The 15,380-nt window shown below is 41.1% G+C and overlaps 1 protein-coding gene across 3 annotated transcripts in view; it reads left to right on the top strand.

The window, feature by feature from the left end:
- PDZRN4 (PDZ domain containing ring finger 4) overlaps positions 1 to 15,380 on the top strand; it is a 410,747-nt gene that overhangs the window by 342,476 nt on the left and 52,891 nt on the right. For all 3 annotated transcript variants that reach the window (XM_013006948.3, XM_045287353.1, XM_004711444.3), the window contains one exon: positions 3,245 to 3,347. In XM_013006948.3, coding sequence (XP_012862402.1) covers positions 3,245 to 3,347 — 103 coding nt within the window. The remainder of the gene's footprint in view (positions 1 to 3,244; positions 3,348 to 15,380) is intronic.

Here is a 15,380-nt window from a genome sequence, read left to right as displayed (position 1 = left end):
CGAGCACTGGTCAGTGGAATAGCTTTGTTCACCAAAGCTGCCAAAACACCTGATTAAGACTCACATGGAAGTAGCATGTTGACACCTTATTGTCCTCTGTGGGTCGCCTTGCTCACCCCCCTGGCTTTTCTCTTCTTTAAAGGAGAAACTGGGAATTAATTTAAAGTACAATTTCCCAAAGGAGGCAATGACCAAATGTACTGAGCTGTAGACGAAAGGTCCTGACTGCCAAAGGGCTGGGGTTGTGGTAGGAAGTAAAGTGCTAGTCATGGAGTTGTTCTTCCCGATGGTTTCCAAGTTCAAGTAATCAGTGAATTTATATTACAATAATTCTTGTCCAGCTGTGTACAGTCTTGGAAGTGAGTTTTGCCCTTGTAAATTTTGTCCTGGGCACTTTTCAGCCAAAATGTACACACGATAGAGCACGAGTCTGTATTTAAGTAGCAAAGCTGCGTTTTCATTGCTTATGCAATATTCTCCACTTTGTAAAACACGGGTGTTATCCTGTCACTTCCTTGCCCTTGAGTGGCTTTTGAAAGTCTATTTCCTTGGCTTACAAGTGTATACTAGAATCCACTGGAAACTTTAAAAAGTCAATACCAATGGTGGAACTCCACTTCAGGCTGATGCAATAGGAATTCTTAAGGTGGGGTCAAGGAGCTCTGGTGGCGCAGTGGTTCCATGTTCGGCTGCTAACCACAAGGTCAGCAGTTTGAACCAACCGCTCCTCCAGGCTAGAAAGATGCCGCTTTCTGCTCCCCTAGCATTTTTCAGCTTCGGAAACTCGCAGTTGCTGTTCGACTCTGTTCTATGAGTTCACTAGGAGTCAGGATTGACTCCCCGACAGCGAGTTGGGTTTTGAAGGTAGCACTGGATCCCCAGTGGCACTGTGGAGTAAGCAGTGGACTGCTAATTGGAGGGCGGGTGACTCAAACTCAGCTGCGGCTCAGTGGACCACAGATGAGGGTGTCTGCTCCCAGGCAGGTCCCACAAAAATTTACAGCTCCAGAAATCCAATGTGTGTCCCTGTGAGTCAGAATGGACTTGATGGCAGTGATTGGGGGGCGCGGGGGGCTGTGGGGTGGAGGATGGGGTAGTGTATCAGATTTTACCAGCATCTCTCTAGGTGATTCTAAGGAGCAGCCATGTTTTAGGAACTAATTTCTGAGGCAGCAAGTTCCAGAAGTTCCTGATTGCCTTGTTTGTCCCTCTGTTTATTTATGCCCGATCTGTTCGATCTGTCTTTGGGTCAGGGATAAAGGTAGAAACTAAGCGTGCCAATCCAGGATGCTGGGCCACTTCCTCTTCTAAGTCTCGTCCACCTCAGCTCAGAGACAACATCTGCAGAAAAATGCCAAAGTCCTACCCGTAGAAACCACTCTTATTTACTTGCATGGCTTTTGTGTTTTCCTTTTGACTGTTGTATTATATTACAAGTCTCACTCTGTCGCTTTATGTAATTGTTAAGGTGAGAAAGGTACATTGTGCACCACCTTATTTCCAGCACGGAGGCGTCATTGCAGCCGTTTGCTGCAGTCCAGGCAATTTCCATTCGCAGCGACCTCATGTAACGGAGTAGAGCTTCTTTGAGGCCTCCCTTGCTGTGATCTTTGAGGAAGCAGTTCTCCTGGGCTTTTCTGCTATGGAACCTCTGTGTAGTTTCTAACCACCACCCTTTTGGTTTCTAATCATGGCCACAGAGGTGGTGCCGAAAGAAGAGATTCGCAGCTTTGTGTGATAAGAAAGCCACTGGCTGCATTAGTTTGGGTCTGAAACTTTTTTTACAACGAATATTTGGGTTTATGGGTAAGACCATGTTTAAATCCACGTAAGAGATCTGTTTTATATTGTTCTCTTGGACCTCACTCAATATTTATTGGGTGATTAAAGTGTTCCTTGTGGCAGAACCCCCTTCACATGGAAAGGCGAAGGGAAAGGCAACAGAAACATAGGCTGATGCCCTCCAAAATTGAGCTTCAATGCTCGACCAGCTCGGATGGGCTTGACAATGAGTCTACATGTAAGCAAGGCCGGGTCATGAATTCTGTCAGCAAACAGGACGCTGCCTGCACTCCCCTGGCTGGTCTGGTCTGTGAGGAGGTGATAGCAATAGCTCATATGAAGGATGGCTGGCAGAGTATCTGTGCTGACTAGGCAAAGGCCTCCCTTAGACTAGCACCACCACCCCTGCACTTCAGGCTCTCAGAAGGGAACCCAGCTAGACTTCAACCCCCAATGTTTCAGTGATGTTCATGGAGGTCTCCAGCCTGCAGCCAACTCCATCTTAGAAATAGAGATGGCCTTGTGCCCCCTGTTGTTAATGTGGGACAAAAAGCTGAAAGGTGAACAGGTCAAACCTACCCAGGGGCTCATTGGAAGATACACCTGAAGATCTGCTTCTGAAAGGTCACAGCGTGGACCCCCGGGACATGCCTGTCCTGGTGTCAGAATCGACTCTCCTGTCACTAACAATGACAAAGCCTTCGTAGGATGTAAGGTCAATCTGGTGACACACAATAACTTGGAAGAGCTTTTCGATTACTTATAGCATTTCCCCAAAGGTAAGGGATATTTAAAGTCCATGTCTGATGCCCTGGGTCCCCCGCCTGTCCATTCCTTAGCAGCTCTCTCTTTCACTGGGAATTTCCCAGGGGGATTATCGAGGCTCCAGTAAGTTATTACCACAAAAACGCCCCGCTTACCCAAGAGAAGGAAGGTAGGTGATGAAGGAGAAGGAAGAGGGAGATTTTGAGGAATGGGGCCCAGGTGAACCCATTTTGACATTTGAAAACTATCGCTTATGAAAGCAGCTTTCCAAACCCGGTTGGGGGCTGTGTACTATGGAATTGGCAGTGCTCTGTTATAAAATACTCCCCGTGGGATAGACAGCCAGCTGGAAGTTCACGTGCTCATGTATAGAGCTAGTGACCTCGGGTAGAGTAGAGGCAGACCAGAGTATATCAGTACGGCCGCAGGCCTGAGGAAGGTCTCCCATCAGTCTCCTCATAGAATATAGCTCCGACCATGGGCCCGCACTCGCCACAGAAATGGGAAATGGATGGGCTCCCTGTCAAGGCAGAAAGAAAAGCCATTGCTCTTTCTGTGCTGCCATTCCTTTCCCGGCTCGTTCACTACAGGTCTTATTCCCAAGCAGAGGCAACTGGAGGCTAAATTCTAAACTTAGTTCTAATGTGGAGAACAACCCTTTTGATCTATCCCTATCATATTGCTACCTTCCCCACAGCTGCCATTCTCTTCATCCGATGGAGCCTGAGTTCTGTGAGGACAACGAGTACCTTTCCAGCTTGCCTGCTGAGGCAGACAGAACAGAGGACTTCGAATACGAGGTAAGATCATTTGCACACCACTTCACATGTCTTCATGAAGGCATGCTTGAGGGAGTTTGCTTAACAGAAAAATTAATTTAGGACTCGAAGAAATAGTCTGCCTATTATATACCTAGGGCAAGATGTTTTCAGTGCTATTTCTTTGAGCTGTCTGGCTTCAGCATTTTAAATGTATTAGAAAAATGTTTTCAGAAGGTAAGCTTGAAAAGAATTTCTCAGATTTGGGTTGCTTTTTATAAATAATATTATGGACACTGCATTTCCTTCCTTCTTTTTGTAATACAAGAGTATATCCAAATAGCATTTGGGAAAGAATTATATTTAAAACCAAGATGGTGCCAACTTTTTTCATTCATTGTATTTGAACTAGGAAATCACAATTGTGGGATGCATGTTATATTCACCTTCATAAATTCGGCATCATATTTATTTGTGACTCGGGATGTTTATATACTGAAGAATGGTTTCATTGATTTTCCAGAAACAGAGGTAGCCTCATGCCCAACGATGCTGAACTGTATTTAGTCTTCCTGTGATATAAAATTATGAGTATCTTCACTGTGAGATGGTACAGCTCACAAAATCCATTTATTAAGTATTTAAAAGCTTTCACAAAAGTTAAAGAATTTATCCTAATATTTTCTCTGCTTCTGCAGCCTATAAATCTTTGAAAGGTTTCAGACCCCTCTGACATTTGGAATAAACTAGATTGAGGAAGGAAAGCGGCTTTGGTAAACAGGCAGAGAACCCGTGATGATCTGCCCTTTTAATGCTTCCGATGATGTCATACACGTTCAGCAAAGGGTTCTTTCCCATTTCACAGCCAGAAATCCTGAAATCTCTTCCCTTAGGAGGATCTAAAATCAAATAAGGCTGATTCAGTGAAGCTTACCTAAAGCAAATAGATGTTTATTTGAAATCTTCCCCCTACAAAAGTCATTGCTGGGGATTACAGAAATTTCTCCTCAGCCAGCATTTGGAAGGATGTGTAATGTCACCTAATATCGGAGTCATTTGTTGTTGTTCTTCTTGTTGTTAATTTTTATCCCTAACTCTGTTGATTGAAACTTTGTTATTTTACAAATCCACTCAAATATTAGTATGGTCTGAAATATCCATGAAATTTTGACTAGTCGTACAAAATAAATTATAACATTCATATATATTTTTCTTTCAATTAGTAAATACTTTGTTGAGGGACTAGAATTATCTGGATCACTTCAGTTTTTCACTCAATTTATTTCTTAAAAACTTATCTAATGTAGGCTGTGTTCTAGGAGAGGGCACAGTGAGGTGACTTGGTGAGGCTCAGTAAGTAGGTTAACAATAGAAATCCTTTAATTCATCAGCATACCACTGGTTTATTACAACACAGACAGCTTTCCTTACAGTTCCGTAAGGCTTGCTGTAGATGAAGCATATCCTCTTTTGTAGCCCATATCAACCCCTAATAGATGCCAACACCAGTAGGATAACTGTAGTAAATGCTCAGACAGTTGCTCTGTCGCCTGTAATCTCAACTAATCACAGCATCAGAGTCATTAATTTTCTGTCATCTGTGATTCTGTTGCCTACGGCACCTTTCTGAGTGATTGAAATAAGGAATGCTCCTGTGAAGTGTAACTAGCAAAGGAGTTACCGTGGCAGGCTTCAGTCATGGGAGAGGATGCATTTCAGAGTGGCATACATGGTTCAAGGGGGAAGTGGAGGCATAGGGATGCTGGAAGGATAATTTTCCAAACGTAGGAGAGAATAATGATTCTGTTTCGTATGACTCAACTCTGTATCAGATCAACCTATCAAATCTAGTCAATCCAATTCATGTACCACAATAAGTTGTGGAAAACACGTTGCTTGGTGAGATTTAGAAATGTTAGTCATGTCTTTATGGCTCATATGGCACCTGGAAGCAAGTAATCAGGGTTTTATGATGAGCTCCTCAAGGGGCTTTGCCGTGACTCGAACCCGTGTGGATGAGGTCAATGAACACCTTCAGGAAAATTCCGTTTGCACCACTTAAAATATTCTCAAAAGCTGAAGTTTAATGGCCAAAGACAGGGCTTCATCTCAGAGAGGGACATTCTTTATTCCTTAAGTTCACCATGAACACACATCTTTTGATCTGCTTTTGTTTACTTCTACCATGGGTTTGTCTTAAACTCCTAAAATGTACTTGGCACTTTTCTACACCATGAATTGTTGCAACCTGGATTTCACAGAGCTGGATTTCTAGAGGAAGGAGATGTGCAGTACACAATTAAATTGGGATAGTATATTAGTTGAGGGTGAGTGTTATTGGAGAACAACAAACATTAGCAATGGAGAAAGTATACCTGATGTTGAAATGGGTATTGTTCTCTACCACAGTGTGGTCAGGGAGATCTTGTTCAGAAGAGGCCTAAAGAAAGTAAAAAGAGTTGGGCATGTGGATGGACAGCTGAGGAAGGAGGTTTCCAGATAGAGGAAACATCAAGTACAAAGAACTTGAAGTGGGAGCAGGCCTGTTGTGCTCTGGGCACGTGGAGGCTGGTGGGCAACGGCAGCATGGAGCAGGGGAAAGTGGTAGGAGAAGAAGTTACACTGAGAAGAAGGAACATCTCAAGGAGGCCTCGGAGATTTACTGGGAGTCGCAAAGTTGCTGAAGCAGAGGAGGGCTGTAGTTGATCATACATATATTTTTAATAACTTTATTTTCACATATTACACATATCTTGCAATTTAATCAACCATTCATATTAAGAGGAGTTATTCAATCATCATTACAATCAATTTCAGAGCACTTTCTTATACTCATCACTGTTGGCTCCCCATTTCCCCCCAAATCTCCCCTGACATGCCCTTCGTAATTTTTAATCCAGTTACTGTCTTCATAGATTCACCTATCCTGAATTTCCAATACAGAAAATCATCCAAAACACAAACAGGAAACAAACAAACAAAAAAATCAATAAGAATGACAAGACAAAACACAGGAGAACCTCAATGGACAAGAAAGCAGAAAATGTTAAAAACCAAGACTTTACCCATGCACAGCAGGGCGAAACTGGAAGGGAGTGCTACAAAGCAGCATGGGGAGCATCTTAACAAAGTCCCCGAGGGATCCAGGAAATAGACTTCCGACTCGGGAGACTGGGCTTGGCACTTCATCTGACCTAATTGGGAAAAAAAGTCTTAAGGGCCAGCAGACAGACTTGGAAATATTTATCATTGGTTGTTTTGTTTTGTTTTGTTTTCTATCTTTATAAGATAAGCAGGACAAACAATCCGAAGGAGAAAACAATGAACCGGCAGTTTGTGGGAGACATGGAGGAGTGGGAGCAGAGAGCCAACAAACCCAGGGATAAGGGAATAACAAGTGATCTAAAATTGATGGTGAGGAGGGGATATAATGCCTGGTGGGGTTTGATCAAGTGCGATGTATCTGAGAGGAATTACTGAGAGCAGGGTGGAGGGTGAGCATGATAGTGGGATAGGAGGAAGGTGAGAAAAAGTTGAGGAAGTAAGTAAGAGGCAAAAGCTACTTAACGAGGTATAGCTATAGGCAGCTACACATGTAAATACAGTAATTTATACTGAAGGGGATAGAGGTCAATGTACATATACTTATATGTTAAGTATTAAGATAGCAGATGTACTTGGGGCCTCTACTCAAGGTCTCCCTAAACACAAGAACACTTTGTTCTAATAATCTGACACTTTTGAAACTCACCTTCACAACACAATCTCTGAAAACAAAATGGGTGCATAAGCAAATGTGGTGAAGAAATAGGATGGTGACCAGCTATCAAAAGATATAGCATCTGGGGTCTTAAAGGTTTGAAGTTAAACAAGTGGCCATCTAGGAGGGAAACAAATAAGCCCACATGCCAGAAACACCAGCCTGTGTGATCGTGAGGTTTCGACAAGATCAGGTATCAGGTATCAAAAGATCCAAAACAAACAATTACATGGATGTGAAAGAGGGAGGTTGGAGTGGAGACCCAAAGGCCATATGTAGACAGTTGGACATCCCTGACACAGAAGGGTACAAGGAAGGGATGATTCAACCAGGGTGCAGTACAGCACTGATAAAACACACATCATTCCTCTGGTTCCTGAATGTATCCTCCTCCCACTACCATGACCCAGTTCTACCTTACAAATCCAGCTAGACTGGAGTACATACATTAGTACAGATAAGAGCTCTCGACGCATTGAATTCCGGACAGGTAAAACCTTCAGGAACAGTAGTGGGAGTAGTGCTATCATGAGGGTAGGGGGATGGGGGAGAGGAGGGGCGGGGAGGAAAGTGGGAACCCATCACAAGGTTGGATATATAGCCCCACACACACCCTGAGGGGAATGAATAACAATGAAGGCAGACAACAGACAGTGTAAGATATGAAATAACAATAATATATCATTAATCAAGGATTCATGAGGGTGGGGAAGGGAAAAAATGAAGGGCTGATACCAAGGGCTCAAGTAGGATTGTTACAAGATTTGTAAGAGCCCCCCAATAAAAAGATTAATTAAAAAAGAAAGAAAATACATAAAGCACAATAAAAAACTGTAAGAAATGGGAGGAAAACAACTTTAAAATGAGTTAAAAGGAAGATCTAATGATAAAATAGTACATGTTAACCTAACCACATCGACCATAATCGACTTCACAATTCTATCAGCAAGTCTGCTCACATCTCTGCACTACGGTCAGAGTGGATTCATTGGAAGCTGCAAATGGACATTGTACTTCCACTGTCCTCCATAGTCTCCTGCAAACCAGATGTTCAGAATTTAAGCTCTGATTCACAATCCTTGGATTACATGGACTGATATGCTTCTTCCATGTAGACTTAGTTAATGCCTCACTTGGGTACTGAAGTCAAGCCTTTAAGACCCCAAAGGCTATTCTTTTTGATAGCCTGTTACCACCTTGTTTCTTCACCGCACTTTGGTATAGCGCCCATATTTTTAGTGCCAATAGGGCCAGGTCACAAGAACTAATTGTTAATAGCTTAAGGCTAGAATAAGTATGATCCCCAAGTTAATTGATATGCATATGGGTTCTATGCGTTTGGTTCACTTTGGAAACATGATTAGCATCTTCTTAACTGGGCCTCTGTGACTGCTCTGATCCCCATGGCTCCAGCAGAGCATTCAGGAGTGAGAAGTGAATGGTGAGGGTGGAAGAGGTAGATGTAGGACATCAAAGGTAGCATCTACCGTGGCCTAGAGAACTGTGCTGAATATCCACATTCATGTCACTTATAGCTTAGAGTTTGTGCTGGGATCATTTTTCTTCTCCCTCTTTAAAAGCAAAATATGATAGACCAGAGGAAAACAGCATTTCGCATAACCACTGACATTAAAGACTAACACTTTCAGTGGGCAGAATCTGCATTTCTGAACTTGCAAAGATGCAAAATGTGCAACCATTTAGGCTCCTTTATAATGGCCTACTGAGTCTTGATGCAGTGAACCAAAGCTTGCCTGTCTATTTCTGAATATATATTTTAGGTCTTTTAGCACATAGATTAGTGATCCAATCAACTAAAACGGATCTGACTGTCTTGAAAATACATATTTAAGATTTTTTTAACATACAGATGATTGCCTTGATACTCAAGAACAGTTCCTTCAGGATGGGCGACAATAGACAGAGAATGCTTCTTTGGGGATATGATAGTCGTGTCAATGGTCTGGAGACTCTGGGTGTGTTAGGACCTCTGTGGAATTTTAATAGCACCCATAGCTCACCACGATCTATGGCCACTTTTCCTTAGAAAGTTATTTGACTGGGTTTTAAATTTCCCCACCGTGCTTCAGAAAAGTCTCAGAGGACCAGCTTGCATTAAAAGAGTCACAGCTTGAAATTTATTCTCCTTAAAAAAAATAAAGGCAACGTTTGTTCACTAATTAAAAATGATAAAGGATTTTAATTTTGCTTTTGAGAGAAAAATAAAAATAGCAAACTTTAAGCAGTGGCCCCACCAGAAAGCCAGGGTGATCCGCGTCACGAGAAGACCATCACCGAGGATTAAGCACCTCTATTTTACTCTTTGTTTCATCTCTGCGCTTGTTCTGCCCTAGAGCCAGCAACATGTCGAAATAAGTCATAAACAGCCCACAGCATGTCGGAGGCCAATCTCATCCTCTACCAAAAATAATTTAAAAGGCAAGGCTTTGAAAAATATAAAGGACTGTAGCCCAGTTCCTGATAAAGGCATATTTGCTACTGCCTAGTTTCAGGAAAGATGCTGAATTTTCTTTAGCATGTACTGTTAACTCTTAAAAGTCAGTGTTGCTAGAAGAGACCCCAGGACTAATGAATGCAAAGTATCATTGGTGTAAAATATCATGTTGGCAGGACCTTCATCATTTACACCTGGTACTTGAACCCACTTCTTCTCTTTTTCTTAAGATCAAACTGAAGTAGCATCCCATAGCCTAAATGAAATATCCCTTATACTAGAATTACATTGTCACAAAAATGAATTTCAAGTTTGCCTGAAGAGGTTTTAGAGGAGAGAAAGACAACTATACATTCATGTGCTGTGTATGTGCTATCTGCAAAGCAAATTCCTTTGGACCAGTATCTATAAATAGGAACACACATTTAGCATATTAATTGGCTTCCTCTTGGCAATTCTTATGCAAAGCATAAGTAAACCCTTGTGTTTTTCTGGGAAGTGTCATTCTGTAAAATGTATTTCCCAAATCTAGGTAGCTGCAAACATGTGCAAAATGAGTGTGAAAATTAAAGTATAGAATCTCTCACAGTAGAGAATTGTGAATCCGGGAGAATGCCAATCAGAGAGGCAAATAGGCATTAATGAGATTTCAGTCATATCTGTTTTGAGTAGCTTAATGATTTGGGTTGCAAGTGCTGAGAAAAATCTTACCAGAGTGCATGTTAGACTTTGTGGATTCCCTTGTAAATGGTGAGGGTGGAGGCCTGGTTGGTCCCCTGCATCGTTGCATCACACCACCTATCCCAGAGTGGATGCTCAGTGATTACTTGATGAATGAATCAAACAAGATGCTCATTACTCCCTGAATAAACCAACATCCACTGGGCCACGCCATCTATGCTTCCAGTTGTCCAGAGGGATTTAGACCACCATGCAGCTACAATGAATGCTGTCTGCCTTTCTATCAGATATTTGTTCTTTGGGTCAGAGGTTCTAATTGGGCTACTAACCATGAGATCAGCAGGTCAAAACCACCAACTGCTCTGTGGGAGAAAAACAAGGCTTTCTACTCCCATAAGGAGTAACAGTCTCAGGAACCCACAGAGATGGTTCCACCTTGTCCTATAGGATTACTATGAGTTGGAATTGACTCGGCGGTAGTAAGTTTGAAGGATAGGGCCAAATGGAAGGGTAGAGGGAAATTAGCAAAGGATGAGAATTTTAATGATCTCTACGAAGGTGTATCTCTGTTGGCCATTTTTATAAAATCATAGAATCACTCATATTTGGTTATGATATGTTATCTAAGCCACCTTTTGATATGTTATCTAAGCCACCTTTTTTACCTCCTTGAAAGCTTCTGCTCATAGTTATGGGACACTGCAATAGGTAGGGAATCAAGAATGTGGGGTCCCCAACTGTAGGGTTCTGACTCTGATCTTCTCTGAGTATTGAGTCTTACCTGAGTCAAGAGGCTGGAAAACTGAAGGTCCAAGGAATATAGTTGGGGATGAAATGTAGCTCCTAAATAGACTAGGCAAGATTCATATATTGGAGTGGATAGTGGATAGAAGAAACATGGTGTGTAGAATATGAATGTGTAGACTCCTCAGAACTCCACAATTCACATAGTATCTCACCAGTCTCTTTCCTTCTGCTTCTATTCTTCTTCCGGTTAATCACATTTTAGAATTATTAATGAAGCACCTAAAATAATTCCATACCACTTACTACAGAGGCAATAAAATCACTCATTTAAAAAATCACCTTAATCAGTTTCACTGGGGGGCAAGGAGGAGTTTGCTGAATTGAAAATGGATCTACATGAAGTGTGAAAATAAGTTTATTAATTGAGCTTCTAAGATAATATGGTATTCTATCACTTTGAAGTTGGTTCATCAAGACATCTATTAATGGCACAACCTTTTTTATTTTTTTCAGTTATGCCAGGTGAACTTGGTAATCCTGAAGGCTAAACCGATCTGCTTTCATATGTTGGGAAGTTCACTTCCATACCCTCTGTGGCATATTTTTCTTTTATCCTCTAGGTCCTGAACATTGCTCTATTTCAGGCCATTTCTTCATGTGCTGTAGCTTCTGCATCCTATTCTCCGCATTGTACCCTACATGCCACTGTCACACCAGTTATTTTCCATTGCACTTCTCATGAGGTCAATCCTCAGTTCGCGATCCTGCTTGACTCTAGTTTTCTGAATCACCTCTAAAGCCCGTTCTTCAGATCCTCCATATTCTACCAGCACCCTCCATTTCCAGGCATGCCTCCTTTCATGGACCCACTCCTGAAGTGGAGTCTGCAGCCCAGAAGTACTCAGAGCTGGCTCTTGCTCTCCTTCTATGCCTTTGCCCTCTGCTCTCTCTGTTCCGGGAATGTCTTTCCCACAAGATTACCACTGTTCCGGGACAGATCTGAGGATCACTCCATCAAAAGCCTTTCCTGATTCCCTCCTTGCTTCTGTGAATGATTTTGTCATTTGGATTATGCCCTGGGTTATACTTATTTATGTACTTTAGCTTTTCTTCTTATCCTTAATAGATAGCCTTTCTTAACAGAGGCAACCACTTCTAATGATGGTTAGCACTCCAGAAAAGCTGAGAGAATGCCCTGACTCCTAGTAGGCACTCAGAAACCATTTGCATGATGAGTAAATAAATTCTTAACCATTTATTCCTATTTTTGTTTGATGTGTCCTCAAAATAAATTAAGGCTGATTGGGAGGGGAGAGAATGGGTCGAGAATAGCAATTTGAAATGAAGTATGAATGTCTCTCTTTTTCTGATAATAGTTCAATGAGCATGGATTAATTAAATTGGCTAGATTTAAGCACATTTTGCTGCAAACTTGTAGAACTTTTGTCCATAAACTTGCTAAGTGATAAGATGTAGAGTGGCCACAGTTCAGTTGTTGCTGGGACAGGCACACCACCAGTAGAGATCTTAGTTTGGTCTAGACAATCTCAGTGCCTGGCTAATGTTCCTCTGAAATTAGAAATAGCACCCTTTTCACTTCAAAAACCATCCTAGTTGAACAATATATCATGTGGCTGTGCCAGTTTTCATACTTGCTGAGGTTTAACAGACTGGTACTTTTTAATCATGTTATATAATTCTACTATTCTACTCAGAATTTCTTCATTTGGATATCTGTACTTATGTCCCTTAGTTAAGTTATGGATGGGAAGAAAATACCATAAATGGAACAGTCACCAAAGTTACTGTAGTTCCTTTAGATTTATTGCCAAAAGTAATAAGATTAGCGTTGCTACTAATGTGGTCAGGTAATTTCATAAAACAAATATGAAGCAAATCTATCATTCGCCTCACTGATTATGACAACACTAACCCTTATTTCATAAGAAAACAAAGAAGAGCACATTTAATCTTCCAAGTTGATTACTGAATAATGTAACCATTGTTACATTACTATTAAAATAAAGTTATAAAGATTCATTTTTATTGCAACATACACGACATATTTTCAAGTGGTTTCCTTGCATTACTTATCTGTGAAAGGTTGTGTTTAATTAGGGTGAATATTTACATATCAAATGATATTGTCCCAATAACTTTGATTCAAGGAACTGGATTCAGAGGGGCAGAGAAAGAGGGGCTGTATTTTTCAATGCAGAGCAGCTCACTTAGAAGGGTTCCACTGTTCTTTCCGAGGCAGGGGAAGCCGCTGGAAGGAGTCCAATTGAGGCATGTGCTGCCAGTTCTTGGCGCGTCCCTTGAATAGACCACTACACTTCCTAAACTGCAGCATAGTCCCCTGTGAACTGAGGGGGTAGCAGATGTTGATGAAGGAGTGATTCGTCAGCATCTAATACTCTAAAGTAACACAATTAGGGAAAGTGAGAGCAAATACACAGTCAAATCCTTAAAATTTTCACAAATATTTTACTTGATCAAACATTCTCATTATGTTTTATGGGTTTCTATAGAGCACATGCTCCCCATATACTGGTCTGAGTCTAGTCTTGTGATGTACAGGCAGCAAGTAGTATGCCTCTCTTTATTACCTCTGATTCTAGCTTTTGTATTTGAGAACAGGTTAATCAATATATAGGTGAATTTCAGGGAAGGATGAAGCTTTCAGGAATTAGAAAGCAAATTACTCTATTAAAACCCAGCATTTTTACTGTTTGAATTTTTTAAATACAGTAAACGCCTCTACTTTGAATTTTCCCCACTACAATTACCACATATACTCGAGTGTAAGCTGACCTGAATATCAGCCAAGGCACATAATTTTACCACAAAAACTGCATTGAAAATGTGCTGAAAAACTCAGCGTGTACACGATTATATACGGTATCTATGAAATGAATGTTGGGTGTTTTATATTGGGATGATATTCGTCTTCCCCTTCCACCTGCAAAGACACAGAATCGGCGGCTCATGTTGATTCCAGCTCGCGGCAACCCTACCGAACAGAACAGGACTGACCTGTAGGTTTCAAGGCTGTAGCCTTACAGAAACAGACCGCCACGTCTTTTTCTGCACAGAAAGGCTGGTGGATTCAAACCCCTGACTTCAATAGTAACCATTGTTCTACCAGGGCTCTTTTCAAGGACATTGGTCATACAGTGCTATGATATTAGATAATAGGTATTCACTATTTATAAGGAAGCTTCAAAGAGTTCATGGAAATATGGTATTAAAAGATAATGAAATGTACCCACAAATGTTTTGAAGCCTCTTCTATAATAAAATCCAATATAAAGTAGAGAGAATCGCATCGACCATTATAGACAGTATGTCATGAAGCACAAATTACGATTAAACTAATCTATGCAGATGAGTCCAAAATGAAGGGCTTAAAAATACCCATCCACAATTTTGACACCTGAGATAACCCTAATGAACACTTTCAGGGTGGTTCCTTCTACTGGGCACATTGTTTGTATCCATCTGCAATTTTGCCATTGTGTTGGGTATTTAAATTTCTGAGTTTTTTCTAACCTACCAAAAATTACAGTGAATTACATTATGCCTGAGTCTGTCCCTACATTTCAAAACTATCTCCATAAGAAAGGTTTTCCAAAAATATAATTATCTAGTCAAAATACATAGTTTTTAACACTCCAGATAAACATATACTGACAAATTGCTCTCCAAAATAAGCTGTTTTCAATTGAAATTGGTGTAGGCAATATTTAGAGTATCCTCACTCTCCATGGCTTGATTCACAAACTTTTAATTTAATATAAAATTTAAGTAGTTTGAATAAGTTGTTTATAGAAGTAATGAATTTCCATCAACCAAGGCATTACCTAATATTATAATAAATAGCCTGGGTGCATAAGAGGGAAAGTGACTGTATTAAGCTCAGTGGTTCAAGCCCACTGGCCCACGTGGGAGAAAGAACGCAGCCTGGGACACCCCACGAAACAGTTCTCCTCTGTGCTTTACCACGGCATCAAGTCAGAACAACTCTACAGCACACAAGAGCAACACTTTCGTGTGGGCTGGATGACCACAAGCACAGAATTGGGGGAAAGGGGCCATATTTTAAGAAACTTAGATTTTCAAAGTTTAAAGATAGTATAAGGAGTAATCTTTCATTCATTTAACTAAGAGCCCATTTTTCCCAAATCTATTATTTTTGCTTTTTCTGCGCAACAAACTAGTCATCTGCACAGTTGTGGGTTCCCCTGGAGTAAGCATCTATTGTGTTCCTGGGCTCTCTTCTAGGTGGTTTAGAGATCACCTCTAATTCTTAAAATGGACTTGCTTTCTGTGTTAGATGGCACAGACCAGGCAGCAGAGAGTGGCCCTTAGTTCCTTCATGCCCTTTACAGTCATTAAATCATCTCGTGTAGCTTGATGCATATCATCCCAG

The sequence above is a fragment of the Echinops telfairi genome, unplaced genomic scaffold, assembly GCF_000313985.2.
Source record: "Echinops telfairi isolate 266 unplaced genomic scaffold, ASM31398v2 ScPeMD7_12;HRSCAF=54, whole genome shotgun sequence".
Classification (NCBI taxonomy): Eukaryota; Metazoa; Chordata; class Mammalia; order Afrosoricida; family Tenrecidae; genus Echinops; species Echinops telfairi.
Note: the sequence above shows the minus strand (reverse complement) of the source record. Positions and strands in the feature narration are given on the sequence as shown.